This window comes from Scyliorhinus torazame, chromosome 1, assembly GCF_047496885.1.
Source record: "Scyliorhinus torazame isolate Kashiwa2021f chromosome 1, sScyTor2.1, whole genome shotgun sequence".
NCBI lineage: Eukaryota > Metazoa > Chordata > Chondrichthyes > Carcharhiniformes > Scyliorhinidae > Scyliorhinus > Scyliorhinus torazame.
In genome coordinates, this window is record NC_092707.1 from 113,829,972 (window position 1) to 113,846,046 (window position 16,075).

At 43.7% G+C, this 16,075-nt stretch overlaps 1 protein-coding gene across 3 annotated transcripts in view; it reads left to right on the forward strand.

Annotated features, from left to right (window-relative positions):
• bsdc1 (BSD domain containing 1) overlaps nucleotides 1-16,075 on the forward strand; it is a 111,005-nt gene that overhangs the window by 73,524 nt on the left and 21,406 nt on the right. For all 3 annotated transcript variants that reach the window (XR_011940821.1, XR_011940823.1, XM_072500162.1), the window contains 3 exons: nucleotides 2,140-2,221; nucleotides 8,550-9,086; nucleotides 14,554-14,657. Coding sequence is in view for 1 of the 3 variants with exons in the window: in XM_072500162.1 (XP_072356263.1) it covers nucleotides 2,140-2,221; nucleotides 8,550-9,086; nucleotides 14,554-14,657 (723 nt within the window). In the remaining 2 variants the exon portion in view is untranslated. The remainder of the gene's footprint in view (nucleotides 1-2,139; nucleotides 2,222-8,549; nucleotides 9,087-14,553; nucleotides 14,658-16,075) is intronic.

Genomic DNA, 16,075 nt, shown 5'->3' on the forward strand with positions numbered 1-16,075 from the left:
TGTTTCCCCCTCTGACTCCTTGCATAGTTCCCATCTCCCTGATATTTTAGTCTAAACTCTTCCCAACCACTCTAGCAAAGACTCCCCCCAAGATATCAGTGCTTGTCCACCTTGGGTGTAACCCCTCCAGTTTCCGCTGGTCCCACCTCCTCCCAGAACTGGTCCCAATGTCCTAGGAATCTGAAACCACCCTCCCTCGCACCATGTCTTCAGCCACTTATTTATCTGATATTTCTGCTCTGACTGATCCTGAGATCACTACCACTGAGATCCTACTTTTCAACTTACTTCCTAACTCCCTATATTCTTCTTTTAGAACACCATTCCTATGTCATTTGTACACGACCACTACCTGTTCACCTTCCCTCTCCAGAATGTCCTGTAGCTGCTCTTAGATATCCTTGACCCTGGCACCAGGGAGGCAACATACCATCCTGGAGTCTTGTTTGCAGCCGCAGAAATGCTTATCTATTCCCCTTACAATTAAATCTCCCATAAGAATTGCATTACCACACTTTTTACTCCTCCCCTGAGCAGTAGAACCAACCTTGGTGCAACAAATTTGGCTGGTGTTGCTTTCACCTGAGAGGCCATTCCCCCCAACAGTGTCCAAAGAGATATATCTGTTTTGCAGCGGAATGGCCACAAGAGATTCCTACATTGCCTGTCTTGTCCTCTTGTTCTTTTGGTGATCACCCATTCCCTTCCTGCCTGTGGAGGCTGAGCCTGCAGTGTGATCCCTCTCTAAACACGCTGTCCACGATGCTCACTGCCTTGCAGATGCTCCAGAGTGTCCCCAGCCACTGTTCCAGTTCTGAAACCCAGGCTTCCAGGAGCTGGAGATACCTGCGTACATGCTTCCCTGAGCCCTGGAAATGTTCCCGGTTTCCCAGATAGAGTAGGAAGAGCATACCATTGCTTTGAGCTCTCCTGTCATGACTTGCCCTTTAAATCAAATCTTTTGGAAGATAATTAAAATCAAATAATATCAATTACTCTAGAGCCATTCTTCCCAGGTCATCATTACTACAGAACCTAGCCCTTACATCCACAGACTACAAAATATAGACCACACAATCTATAAACGATATAAGTAGTATATACTTGCCCAACTGCTCTCGCTCGAACTCGCCCAATCAGCTGCTTCCACTTGACCTGCGACACTTTTGAATTCTGATATCACCTCGAGAGCTCCAAACTACAAGCTAGCTGTCAGCCTCTCTCTCGCGTTCTTATTTCCTCCTGGTTTCCCCCTCAGTCTCTCTCTTTCTCGTGATCTTTTATCCTTCTGGCTCCGCTCTCCTCCTTCCGGATCTGCCTGGCTCTGAGTCCAAAATACGATATCCATCTTTGTCTTCCTTGAGCTCTATGCAGCATTTATTAAGGCTCTCATACCATCTCCCAATGCCTCTCCTATGATCCTCTTCTATGACCCAACTCCTTGGGCCTCCCACTCCCTGTTTTTACTTCCACTATTCTAAACAGATTTCATTTGGCCCATTGAGTTCTTGTTAGTGATTGTTATTGTCCGGATAATCCTGTACTATAAACTGTTTTGACTGGGGAGAGTTAAGTACAGTAATGCTTGACAGTGTGATTCCCTATTTGACCATTGATGACTAAATCATTGTGCTCCAGGTATGTTTGAATTGTGTTTCTCTGACTTGAAGGACTTGGGTTGACTGTGTGAGAGCAACACGGTTGAGACACTATAATTCACTGGGAACAAGTGAGAAGGTACAGGCAAGGGGGCGCTTCTGTAGATTAACAGTGGCTCAGGTGTTGTGATGGCTGAAAGGGAAAGATGAGGAACTTGGAAATTCAGATGATATGGAACAGTGTTCTTCAATTATTTTGCACATTAGTTCCTCTGTTTCTATACCTATACTTGCACCAACTTGCAGTTAGTTGGAGATGCTGTACACTCAAATTGGGCACAGTATTATTTGATTATGCATATAAAGATTTTTGCTAAAATATAATATTTATCCATTTAATCTTTATCAATTTGATTTTAAAATGTTGCATTTTATTGTAGTTTCCTATCTAAAAAATTAGCACCGTGCCTTGTTAATCTTTCCAAATGTCATTTCTAGTAGTTTATTTGGAGCATATACTAATTGCCAATGTGTCTTACAGGAAGAAACTAGGAGAATAGCTTTGAAACAGAGAGCAGAACAGACTTCTCATTCAGAGGAGCTTCGGTGGGAAGAGGAAGAAGGCAAGAATATTTTGTGTGTAAACAGAAAAGTGAATAAATATTGCTGAAACCTTTGTTGCAGCAGTGCATTGAATTGCAAGAGATGTTTTGAGAATAGTTGGACTATTCGCTAAAATAGTCGAGTTTTGAAGCTGCGTTTTGTTACTCCAATTGTTTTTTTAAATTACAAATAATTTCAATTAAGGGGCAATTTAGTGTTGCCAATCCATCTACCCTGCACATCTTTGGGTTGTGGGGGTGAGACCCACGCAGAAACGGGGAGAATGTGCAAACTCCACACGGACAGTGATCCGTGGCTGGGATTGAACCTGGGTCCTCGGTGCTGTGATGCTGCAGTGCTAACCACTGCACCACCATACTGCCCTCCTCACACCATTGTAATATACTGTTGTCCTTTCTAAAAATGGCACTCGGTGCAAGAATCTTTTCCAAGATCCCCTTTGCCATTAAATGTGTACAGAATTATTTGATTGTTTATGTAAGATGTAAGAGATTAAATGTTAATATATTGAATGGACTGGGTGGCACTGTGGTTACCACTGCTGCCTCACAGCACCTGGGCCCCAGGTACAATTCTGGCCTTGGGTGACTGTGTGGAATTTGCACGTTTTCCCCGTGTCTGCATGGGTTTCCTCCCACAGTCCAAAGATCTGCAAGTTAGGTGGGGTTACGGGGATAGGGCGGGGGAGTGGGCCTAGTAGGATGCTCTTTTGGAGGATCGGTGCAAATGTGATGGACTGAATGGTTGTCTCCTACACTGTAGGGGATTCTATGAGAATGCTGAGGTAGAATAAGTGGTTTTGTATTATGGAAATTGAACTTGAAATGTTAATTTAAAATGAGCACAGGAGGAAACAGCATACTAATATTAAAGGGAGGCAATGGCGTAGTGATATTGTCACTGCACTAGTAACCCAGAGACCCAGAGTCATGCTCTGGGGACCAGGGTTCGAATCCCACTATGGCAGGTGGTGATAGTTAAATAAAAAAAGTTGGAATTAGGTGACTCCAAACCCACAGCAATGTGGTTGACTCTTAAATGCCCTCAGATGGGCAATAGATGCTGGCCCAGCCAGTGACACCCACATCCCATGAATGTATAAAAAAAGGACTCAATTTCAAGACATCGGCAGAATATTTTCTAAACTTACCTTGAGTTATGTTGAAGCTGTAATTGTAGAGGTAAAACCAAAACACAATTAATAGTTAAATGAGCTTAGGATTTTACAGAAACTAAAATAATGGGGCTAGAAAACTACAAAACATGAAATGAGGAATTATTTGATGTATTAACTCGGCTTCCTTCATGGATTGTACGTTATCTGCCCTCTTGTGAACACTATTTAAATTCCAGATTGGTAAAAATTCCACATAAATACTCAGTCTCTAAATCTCGACTACCAGTCTATTCCTTACATCAGCACTATTCACCCTCTGGCTAAATTTAGGGGTACAGTAGCATTGTAGCTAAGCTACAGCACCAGTAATGCAGAGACCTGGAATAATGGCACAGAGAAAGGAGTTCAGATTCCACCACTGCAGCTGGGGAATTTGAATTCCATTAATTAACTAAATCTGGAATTAAAAACTAGTTTCAGTAATGGTGACCATGAAATTACCGAATTTATCATAAAACCACATCTAGCTCACCAGTGTCCTTTAGGGAAGGATATTTGCTGTCCTCAATCTGGCCTGTGTATTATTCCAGACTCTGTGGTAACTTGAGCATAAGAAAGGAAGTTAAATCTTTTCATCAGAAAACATCAAGGTAATAATACAGTTTGGCTTCAGACACCAGCAGCAGCTAAACACACTAACACACTAATGCACTATAGCTCCTCATGACTATACTGAAAAGCCGAGCTCCCAATGACGCCACAAGCGCATGCGCACTTGTGGTAAGGCGGCACAGTAGCACAGTACCGTGGGCGGCACAGTAGCACAGTGGTTAGTACTGTTGCTTCACAGCACCAGGGCCCTGGATTCAATTCCTGGTTGGGTCACTGTCTGTGAGGAGTCTGCACGTTCTCCCCGTGTCTGCATGGGCTTCCTCCGGGTGCTCTGGTATCCTCCCACAAGTGCCGAAAGACGTGTTTGTTAGGTGAATTGGACATTCTGAATTCTCCCTCTGGTGTGCCGAACAGGCGCCGGATTGTGGCGACTAGGGGATTTTCACAGTGACTTCATTGAAGTGTTAATGTAAGCCTACTTGTGACACTTATAAAGATTATTATAAAGAAATGCATATATATATAAAAATCAAATAAGAAGATACTTCAAATAAGAAGATGCTTATTAAAACACTCAGTAATATGGTTAATTCTTAACTGTCCATTTTATTCATTTGTGGGATATGGATGTCGCTGGCAAGGCCAGCATTTATTACCCATCTCTAATTGCCTTTGTGAATGTGGTGGTGAACTGTCTCTTGAACTGCTGTTCAACTGGTGTAAGTACACCTATAATGGTGTTCAGAAGGGAGTTTCAGGATTTTGACCCAGGGACAGTGAAGGAATGGTGATATAATTCCAAGTGAGAATAGTGTGCGACTTGTAGGGGGAACCTGTAGGGGGATGATGTTCCCACATGCGCTGCCCTTGTTTTTCTCGACTGTAGAGGTTGTAGGTTTGGAAAATGCTGTCAAAGGAGCCTAGGTGAATTGTTGCAGTACATATTGCCGATACTGCAACACTGCACACCAGTGGTGAGGGGGAATGAATGTTTAAGCTGGTGGATGGCCTGCCAACCAAACAGACTGTTTTGTCCCGGATGGTTTCCAGCTTCTTGAGAGTTGTTGGAGCTGTGCTCATCCAAGCAAGTGAAGACGACTTAATCACATTTCTAACTTTTGCCATGTAGATGGTTGTCAGGATCTGCAGAGCCAGGAGGTGAGCCTCCAGCCTGCCCTTGTAATCACAGCATTTATATGGCTGGTCCAGTTCAGTTTCTGGTCAATGGTGACCCCCCCAGGATGTTGATGGTGAGAGATTTAGCAATGGTAATGTTAACAAATGTCAAAGGGAGATAAGTTTGTGGCAGTTGTGTAGTGCAAATGTTACTTGCCTCTCATCAGCCCAAGCCTGAATGTTATCCAGTTTTTTGCTGCCTGGGGCCACTGACTGTTTCATATCTGAGGGGTTGTGAATGGTAGTAAACACTGCAATTGCCAGTGAACATTCCCACTTATGATCTTATGTTGGAGGGAAGATTTCTGAAGCAGCTGATGATGGGTGAACCGAGGACACAGCCCTGAGTAACTCCTTCACTGATGTTCTGGGGCTGAGTTGATTTTCCGACAATAGTCCTAACTTGTTTTTTTGTGGAAACTTTTCCCCCTGATTCCAGGTGACTCAATTTAGTGAAGGCTCCGTGATGCTGTCAATTGCTGTCTTGGTATTAGGGGCACACACAGCTCCCTGTTGAAATTCAGCTCATTTGTCGCTGGGTCAAGGCTATAATGAGGTCTGGAGTTGAGCGTTCCAGGGGAACCCAAACTGAGCATCGGTGAACAGCTCATCAGTGATTGAGTGCTGCGTTCCTTGATATTACTAATGATGAAGCCTAGTTTGATGGGGTGGTATTGGTGAGCCGATTTGTCCTGCTTTTTGTGGACAGGACATAACTGGGCAATTTTTTACATTGTCCGGTAGATGCCAGTGTAGCTGTACTGAAACTGCTTGGCTCCGGGTTTAGGCAATTCTGCAGTATATGTCGCACTGCACCTGGAACGTCAGGGTCCATAGTCATTGCTGGATGTGTTAACTCTAAAATGACCTAGCAAGTCATTCAAGATGACTGCTCGGTGCCACATTATGAAGGGTAATTAGAGATGGGCGCCACCCACATCCTGTAAATGAATGAATGAAGGAAATTCTCTCCCTCTCTTTTCCTTCACCCTCAACCCGAGCAGCATAGAAATTGTAAATATAAATTCAAACTCATTCTTTTTTTAAGGTGCAATTTATTGTGTCCAATCCACCTACCTGCACATCTTAGGGTTGTGGGGGTGAGACCCATGCAGACATGGGGAGAATCATAGAATTCACAGTGCAGAAGGAGGCCATTCGGCCCATCGAGTCTGCACCAGCTCTTGGAAAGAGCACCCTACCCAAGGTCAACACCTCCACCCTATCCCCATAATCCAGTAACCCCACCCAACAGCAATTTTGGATACTAAGGGCAATTTATCATGGCCAATCCACCTAACATGCCCATCTTTGGACTGTGGGAGGAAACCGGAGCACCTGGAGGAAACCCACGCACACATGGAGAGGATGTGCAGACTCCGCACAGACAGTGACCCAAGCCGGAATCGAACCTTGGACCCTGGAGCTGTGAAGCAATTGTGCTATTCACAATGCTACTGTGCTGCCCTATGCAAACTCCACACACACAATAACCCGCGGCGGGGATCAAACCCAGGTCCTTGGCTCTGTGAGGCAACAGTGCTAACCACTGCACCACCATGCCACCCTCAAATACATTCCTAACTCTATTATTGTCAGTTTGTTTCTGAAGGACTTAGTTAATTGGATCAAGGCAAATCAACGAGCCAGATTGAAAACTAGCTTAGCTCTACAAAACACATGTTGATAAATGGAAAAGCTATGACTCGGAGACAGATCCACCCAAATCTGCCTCAGTCCCTGATGTTGCCACTATACAGGAATGATTTGGAGATATTATTTCTTGTAATATTACAAATGATTGTAATTTAGTTATTTTCTAAGGTCTTTTTATTCTTTCATGACATGTGGACGGGGTGCGGGTCTGACTCGTGCCTGGCACTGTGTCGCCCCTCACCCCCTCTGTCGGACTCCCGAACTGGCACATCATAATTGAAGGTTCTTTTATTTTTCTGCCTCTGTAGATAGTTCAGGCAGTGCGCTATTTGCCCCCTCCCCCTTCGCCAACACTTCAACTCCCTCCCTCCCCACCACCCTCCTTTCCCCTCTCTCCCTACCACTCCCCTTCCACTCCCTTCTGTTGGTACAGAGGCGAAGGTATCTGGTCTCTCCAGCGCAAAATTTAGTGCTTGTACCATTTGTTTTTTTGTAGAAATTAATCAGAGTATCTATTTCTTCCCCCCACCCCCCGCCCCGTACATTGGTACTGATGGGAGGCTACCCTGTTTCTCCAACACACAATTAGTTTTGTACCGTTTGGCCTTGTATATATTTTTTACTGTTTTAATAAAAAGATATGGACATCACTGGCAAGGCTAGCGTTTGTTGTCCATCCCTAATTGCCCTTGAACTGAGGGAAGTGGCTATTTCAGAGGGCTGTTAAGAATCAACCACATTTTTGTGGGAGTGTAGCCTCATGCCAGACCAAGTAAGGACAGCAGATTTCCTTCCCTAAAGTTTAGTGATGAACCCGATGGGTTTTTACAACGATCGATGGTAGCTTCATGGTATCATTAACTGAGACTAGCTTTATATTCCAGGTTTATTAATGTGAAGTTAAAATTCTACCAGCTTCCTTGGTGGGTTTTGAACCCATGTTCCCAGAGCATTAGTGTGGATTCCTAGCCCAGTAACATAGGTGAAAAATACAAAAGTTAAACGGCACTCAAAAAGGCAAACCAACTGAGTTGAGAAACCATGAAGATGTACAAGAATTTTAGTGATGGTCATGTCAACCTTAAGAAAATCCATAGTGGAACAAGGAACATGAAATAGGTACACAAGAAAGCAATGTCATGTTAACTGAAAACTTCCCGCAAACGATCAATAATTTCCTCTATCTCCAGCTTTGCTAACATCCAAGTTAAAACTTGGCAAAACCAGAACATCAGAATACATCTCAGTTACTTAATGATCAAATATTATTCAGCATCTCTGGTATGCTCTAGAATAGACTAGTCAAACATGCAATAAAAAGGTAAGACTGAAAATACTCAACCGGTTAGGCAGTATGTGTTGAGAGAAACAGTTAATGTTTCAGGTTGCTGAGCACTTATCCTTCTGATGAAAGATCATCGACCGGAAAAGCTAACTCTGTTTCTCGCCACAGATGCTGCTACGGCTGTTGAGTGTTCCCCAAAATTTTTTTTTTTGTTTGGATTTCCAGCACCCAGTATTTTGGTTTTGTATTGGCCATTATTTAAAATGTAAGTCAAATTGTTTGCAGAAGTCTGAAAATAAATTCCTAGAACAACAAGGTATACAACGATTATTTTAAATCCTTTTCAAAACATATTAAAGTAGTATTTTCTTGATTATAATGGATTTCACTCACATGGCAGTGCAACTGTATGATTCTGGAGTATTTAGATCTTTAGAATGTTCAACATGAAGAAATCTATGCAATGTTTGTACTCTTGCAGATGAATTCGTAGGGTCTTCGCCTGTCAAGTCAGATTTTTACCATTTGCCACCAAGTCCATCATCAACAGTGCAATCTCCAGTCGCATGCTCTCGGATGGAACATTCTATAGAACTTCAGAACCAGAATATTGCTGACATTACGCAAACGCCAATGGGTTGCCAATCTGTCAACGCTGTCAGCATTCCTACAGAACTCCAATTGAGAAATCAGATCTCCACTTCCAGTGAGACATCTAGGTCTGAGGAGACGGTAAAAGAAATTGCTGGGAATGTGGTAGAAACCAGTGTGGAGCTGGTGGTCGAACAGGAATTGAAGCCCAAGACTAAGGATAGGCTTTCAACCCTAGACAAAGAAGCAAAAGGATCACCGAAAGATCAAAAAACAAAGGAGTTTACTGCAGTATCTGGCATAATGATTGAGGCAAAGAACACAAGCAAACTGGAGACTACAAAAGATGATGGACCAATTGATTTGAGAGTCTATGAACTCAACTCAGACAGTGGTAAATCTACACCTTCCAATAACGGAAAGAAAGGTGATTATTGCTGCAAATGGAGTATTGCTGCAAATGGAGTATACGTGCAGAGTAAACACGGAGCGAGGGGGAATAATGGAAAATAACCCGTGCTAGTCTTAAAATTGTAACCAAAAGGCGTTTTTTGAAAAATTGTTCCAATTAAGTGAAAATTTAGTGTGGCCAATTCGTCTGCCCTGCACATCCTTGAGTTGTGGGGGTGAGACCCACACAGACACTGGGAGAATGTGCAAACTCCACATGGACAGTGACCCGGTGCCAGGATCGAACCCGGGTCCTCGGTGCCAAGAGGCAGCAGTGCTAACCACTGCACCACTGTGCCACCCAATAACCAAAAGAAGTTAGAAAAGTTTAAAAGAATGGAATTTGTCAATGTGATTTTTAACTAAAGCAACTTGGAGGTTGTCTGAGTTGAAAGTGATAGGGACCTATGAAATGGAAAGAAATTAACAGAATAAAACTTTTGCCATTTTAAAAAAAAAAGCATACCACAGGTGAGCAAAAACTGGGTGATTTTGGGTGCTAGGTTTTTAATGCATTGTTCCATGAAATCAAAACAAATTAGGTGAAACAAAAACATCCCTTTTCTAATTTTTGATCATTTTTATTTGTTTCCAACTGCAGTAAATGTCTCTGGCTCTCCGAATTAGCAATTCATTTATTGCCATTCCCCACCTTATTCCTGTAACAACCACATATTCTTCCTTTTCCAATAATCATCTGTATGCCTTTTGATTGGACCAGCCTCTACCACACTCAAGGCAGTGCATTCCAGACCTTAATCACTCGCTGCGTGGTAAAGTGTTTTTCTCGTATTGCTTTTACTTCTTTTGCGAATTACTATAAATCTTTTTAAAATAAATTTAGAGTAGCCAATTATTTTTTTTTCCAATTAAGGGGCAATTTAACATGACCAATCCGCTTTACCAGCACATCTTTGGGTTATGGGGGTGAAACCCATGCAGACACGGGGAGAATATGCAAACTCCACACGGACAGTGACCCAGGGCCGGGATTCGAACCCGGGTCCTCAGCGCTGCAGCCCCAGTGCTAACCACTGTGCCACATGCAGCCCTAATTACTTTAAATCTGATCGATCCTTTGATGAGGAGGAATAATTTCTCCCTGGGCAGGATTTAATGGATAAAAATAGTCTCGTTTTGGGCACGTTTAGCGGTGTGTTGCCTGCCGCTTGCAGTGCTGAGAACGACTCCGCTATTAAACGAGACTCTGCTTTTTTGGGCCTGAGTGAGGAATGCCTCGCCGAGGCCGCTCTGGACTCATTTCCTGCACTAACGAGCTCAGCTCGTCAGTGCAGGAAGAGATCGGGGCACCAATTTTAAATGACGTCACGATCTATGAACATCCCCCCCCCCACCCCCCCACTGCGACCTTCGGACCCCCTAACTTACCAAGTAGGGGCTCCTTGAGCCCCTTGCACCCTACCTCAAGGGCATGGAACCGCTGAGCCCAATCCCTGGCACAGGCAAGATGCCACCTGGACACCCTGGCATTACCAGAGTGGCACCCAGGTGACACTGGCAGGTGGCATCGGGAGTGCCAGGGTACCACCTTGCCCAGAACTCAACCACCCTGGGGCCCCCGATCGCCGAGGAGACCCCTAGTGCCGGTATGCCTTCGCTACTGGGTCTTCGAGACGAGGCCGCTAGGTCCCGCACCTTGGGTAACTCTGGCACTGACAGATTCATGTGAGACTACCTACTCATTTGAATATGCAAATCTGGACCCCGCCCATTGAGGACGTCATCCTGACCACCACGCCTCGCAAAATCTCGTTAGATATCGCAAGGTGTATTTTAACGGCCTGGCCGGGTCCCGAGCCAGGTGCGATGAGGCCGGTAGATTTCACTCCCATCTACTCTGTCCAGACCCCATCATGATTTTGAATACTTCTATCAAATCATTAGGAGCAGGAGCAGACCATTCGGCCCATCCAAGCCTGCTACTCCGTTCAGTTAGATCATGGCTGATCTTCTACCTCAATGCCATTTTCCTGCGTTATCTCCGTATCTGTTGATGTTATTCGTATCTGTCAATTTTCTCTCTTGAACATGCCAAATGATTGATCCTCTGCAGCCCTCGGGGATAGAGAATTCCAATGATTCACCACCCTCTGAGTGAAGAAATTCCTCATCTCACGCTTAAATGGCCTGCCCCTTGTTCTAGATTCAACAGCCAAGGGAAGCATTCTACCGCATCCACGCTGTCACTCCCTGTAAGAATGTTTTACGTTTCAAATGGATCACCTCTCATTCTTCTACAATCTAGAGAGTACAGGTCCAGTCTCCTCAATCTCTTGTCATAAGACAATCTCACCATCCCAGGGATTAGTCTGGTGAACCTACGTTGCATTCCCTCTATGGGAAGCACACCCTTCCTTATATAAAGAGACCAAAACTGTGCACAGTACTCCAGGAGAGGCCTCATCAAGTCGGCATTCGTGTGATTTCTGGGGTGGGGGTGGTCATGCCGGACTGAAGTTGGGTGTGTTGGGGTGGGGGGGGAGGGGGGGTGGCAGGTGTGACCAGAGTTTTGGAGGTTTTAGAGTAGGGTGGGACGGGAGTGATTCGGGCCTGCGTCAGGTGGGAATCGGGTCCGTGTCGGACTGGAATTGGGTGGTGAGTTTGAAGTCGCAAATGGGGCTGGCGGGTGGGACCTGGGATGGGTAGGGTTGGGTCTGGTGTGGTGGGTCCCCTAGGGTGGGGGGGGGGGTTTGTGTGGGATGTCCTGTGTGAGGCTAGGTCTGTGTGTTTAAATAGTTGCTCAGGAGCTAGAAAATACTTTTTTCCTCTAACTCTTTCAGAGTAACTGTCAGAACCATCCCAAGTGAGCAATGTAATTTGCTCGAGCCGGATGGTTCTCAGCCCAGCGCAATTGCCCAGAGGCAGTTAGCACTTCTCGGTATTGCTGGGTGCAACCTTACGTGGGAACCTCCTAGAGGGGTTCCCCAGCGAATTACGGGGTATCCCCTAAATGTGATGCTGGGAAACCAGGAACTTATAGACCAGAATGTTCCATCTGCCATGTCTTCCCCATTCACATAGCCTATCCAAGTCATCTTGAAGCCTTCTTGTTTCATCCCCATCATGAACTTAATTTCCCAATGAGTTTGCCACTAAATTTTGAGATATTATATCTGGTCCTCACATCCAAACCATTTATTTGGTCTGTGAACAGATTTGGTTCTCATCAGCCTCAAATAATTTTGTTTTTATTGCTAAGTCTTTATTAATACTAATTTCTTCCACGTGCTAATTTTCACAAACCCCGGCCAAGTCCACTAGTAATCTAGTATTTCTGGGTGATTTTCTGTATCTTCCTTTCTGAAGACAGACACAATAATTGTTTAGTTTCTCCGCCATTGCCCTATTCTCTGCTTTCAGTTCTGGTTTTGCTGCCTGTAATGGACCCACATTTGTCTTTGCTAATTCTTTTTCTTTTCACAGACCATTAAACTAGAATTTACAATCTGCCTTTATGTTTCTCACTGGCTTTCGTTTCTATTCTCCTTTTCCTTTCTTTAGCAGTTTCTTGGACCTCTTTTGCTGGATTCTAAATTGTTCCCAATCCTCGGTCTTGCCACTTTTTCTGGCAACTTTATAAGCCACTTTAACTTCTTTAGTTCGTCACGGTTAATTCACCTTTCCTGTTGATTTGTTGTGTCTTAGAGGAATGTATATTTATTGTAGATCATATAACACTTATTTAAATACTAGCCTTTGCCTGTCTGCCATCAATTTTTTTTAGTGTATTTTTCCAATCCACCGTAGCCAACTTGCTCCTCATACCTTCATAGGTTCTTGTGTTCAGATTTAAAATGCTAGTTTCAGAATGAACTACTATCACTTTCACTAATTCCTAAAGGTCCTTTTACAGCATGGTTATTAATTTGCCTTTTATCATGCTAAATCTAAAGTAGGCCGATATCCAGTTGGTTCTTCAACATACTGCTTCATAAACCCATCTCGTACACACTCTGGGAATTCATCCTCCGCAGTTTATATGTAAATTTAAGTCACCCATTAATACTGTATTACCCATGTTACATGCAGCTCTAATTTCCTGATTTATACTGTGCCCAATATTACAATGTTTGCTGCCCCATGCTATTTTTTAGCTCCACCCAAACTGATTCTACATCTTGATCATTTGATCTAAGATCCACTCACTGATGTACTGATCCCATCCCTTTTCCTTTTTGCTTATCCTTCCTAAAGGGTGTTAAAATAATGCAATAATGTTAAAGAGATAACGTTAAGGACACCCTATTGAACTATAAGCAGCATTTGCAATGATGTTGTAGGGACAAATAACATAGCTGGTCATGATTTAATTGCCTTTACAGAGACGTGGTTATAGGGTGACCGAGACTGGGAGCTGAACGTTTCAAGTACATTCATCATTTGGGAAGGATAGGTGAAAAGGCGGTGGGGTAGCACTGTTAATTGGCTCCTGGAATGAGGGGATTGTCCTATGATGGGAGACTGAGTAAATGGGCTTATGTTCTTTGCAGCTTTGAAGAATGAGAGGTTATCTCAGAAACCTACAAAATTCTGAATGGGCTTGATAATCTTTATTAGTGTCACAAGTACACTGCAATGAAGTTACTGTAAAAATCTAGTCGCCACACTACGGCACCTGTTCGGATACACGGAGAGAATTCAGAACTTCCAATTCGCGCAACAAGCACGTATTTCGGGACTTGTGGAAGGAAACCCACGCAGACACTGGGAGAACGTGCAGACTCCGCACAGACAGTGACCCAAGCCGGGAATCAAACCCGGGTCCCTGGTTCTGTGAAGCCACAGTGCTAACCTCTGTGCTGCCGTAATGCTGAGCGAGTCCGCTGATCAGGGAATCTAAAACACGGGGACACCAGCTTCGGATAAGGTCTGGTCATTCAGGACTGATGTAAGGAGAAATTATTTCACTCAGAGTTGTGAATCTTTAGAATTACCTACCTAGGTTTATGATTAGTCTGTATTCAGCTGAATCTAGCTGAGAAGTTGACTAGAGTGCTCACTTCCTAGGGTTGCCAGAATAGATGTTTGGATTCCCTCTTTGCTGGAGAAACAAGTGTGTGCATATTTGAGAAGAACTGATCGGACTCAGCCCCAGAAAATTCTGTGATCATAGTGTGTTGATGCTCCCTATCCAAGTGGTGTCACTGAGGTACTGCAATGTTGATGCCTGTAGAACAACAACCCAGCCAGGAATCTGCATGTTCAGGAGAAAAGGATGAAATTTGGTACAGAAAGAATAGAAATTTGGTCCATAAAGAATGTTAAGCTGATTGCTAAATGCTAATATGTCACTCAGAAAATTACTTGGAAAATTGCCTGGGGCATTAGGGACTTTTCCAGTTTTTTGTCACTTGACCATTTAAAAGAAATTTGAGTTCACATTTTTGATCAGTTGCATTCTAATTAAATGTCACTTATTTCAGGGTCTAGTACGGACATCAGTGAGGATTGGGAAAAAGATTTTGATCTGGATATGACCGAGGAAGAGGTCCAGTTAGCATTGTCTCGGGTGGATATGTCAGAACAGGTACAATTCTTTGGTTATTTATTGGATTGAATGCGGTGGGATTGCTTTAATGTTACTGGCAACTGCTGCCTACCTACCACTTTCCACAAGTCTAAGGAATTGATCTGAATTGGAATCGATCTGTCTTGGAATCATCAGTGTCGTAAACATGGGAGCTGTAATATAGTTTTAGAGATATTTTCCCTCTCTGCTACTGAAGGGAAGACATAGAATCATAGAATCCCTACAGTGCAGAAGGAGGCCATTCAACCCATCGAGTGCACCAACCCTCCGAAAGCGCATTCTACCCAGGTCCACACCCCCATCCTCCCTGCCCTATCCGTGTAACTTCGTAACCTGTCCTGCACATCACTGGACACACGAGGCAATTTAGAACGGCCAATTCACCTAATCTGCACATCTTTGTACTGTGGGAGGAAACCGGAGCACCAGGAGGAAACCCACGCAGACACTGAGAGAATGTGCAAACTCCACAAAAACAAAACCTATGCCCGGAATTGAAGCCAGGTCCCTGGCGCTGTGAGGTAACAGTGTTAACCACTGTGCCATCTTGGACTTACTTGAGGACAACTTTCAAAAATACATTTTGGACTTTTTCCTGATACTTTTCGAGTCCCTGGTTAAATTCATTTCTCGAATGGATTGATCATTTTTTAAATAATCTTTATTATTGTCACAAGTAGGCTCACGTTAACACTGCAATGAAGTTACTGTGAAAATCCCCTAGTCGCCACATTCCGGCGCCTGCAGGGGTAGACAGAGGGAGAATTTACAATGTCCAGTTCACCTAACAAGTACGTCTTTCGGGACTTGTGGGAGGAAACCGCAGCAGCCGGAGTAAACCCACACAGACATGGGGAGAACGTGCAGACTCCGTACAGCAGTAACCCAAGCCGGGAATCAAACCTAAGTCCCTGGTGCTGTGAAGCAACAGTGCTGACCACTGTGTTACCGTGCCGCCCATACTCCAAAACTAATAGTATTCATTGTTTGGTATATATTCCTGCAGCTCCTGTTTAATGGTTAATGTCATCAATGGGTTATCTACCACATTCCCTCTTCACCTAAGAGGATAATAAAATGATGTTGTGAATATAGTTTAAGCTACTCTATTTACAGAATTAAATAATATACAGAAGTAAAAAGGCAAATACCAAATGTCATCAATAATCTGTACCTTTGTGGGCTTATTAGTAACATATCACTTTTTTCTTGCCATCATCAAATGGCAACTCTTTTTTGAGTTGACAGTTGTGTTTTGTCTTTTTGCAATTTTTTTCGGGTATGAGGTTGCACGAGGGTAAAATAAACGATCCTGTTGGTACTGAAGATTACAGGAGACTTTCTCAATCTTGTGTAGTTTAATGGCTTTTGAATGCCTGATGTGATCAAAAATACATTATTAAGGGTGATTATGT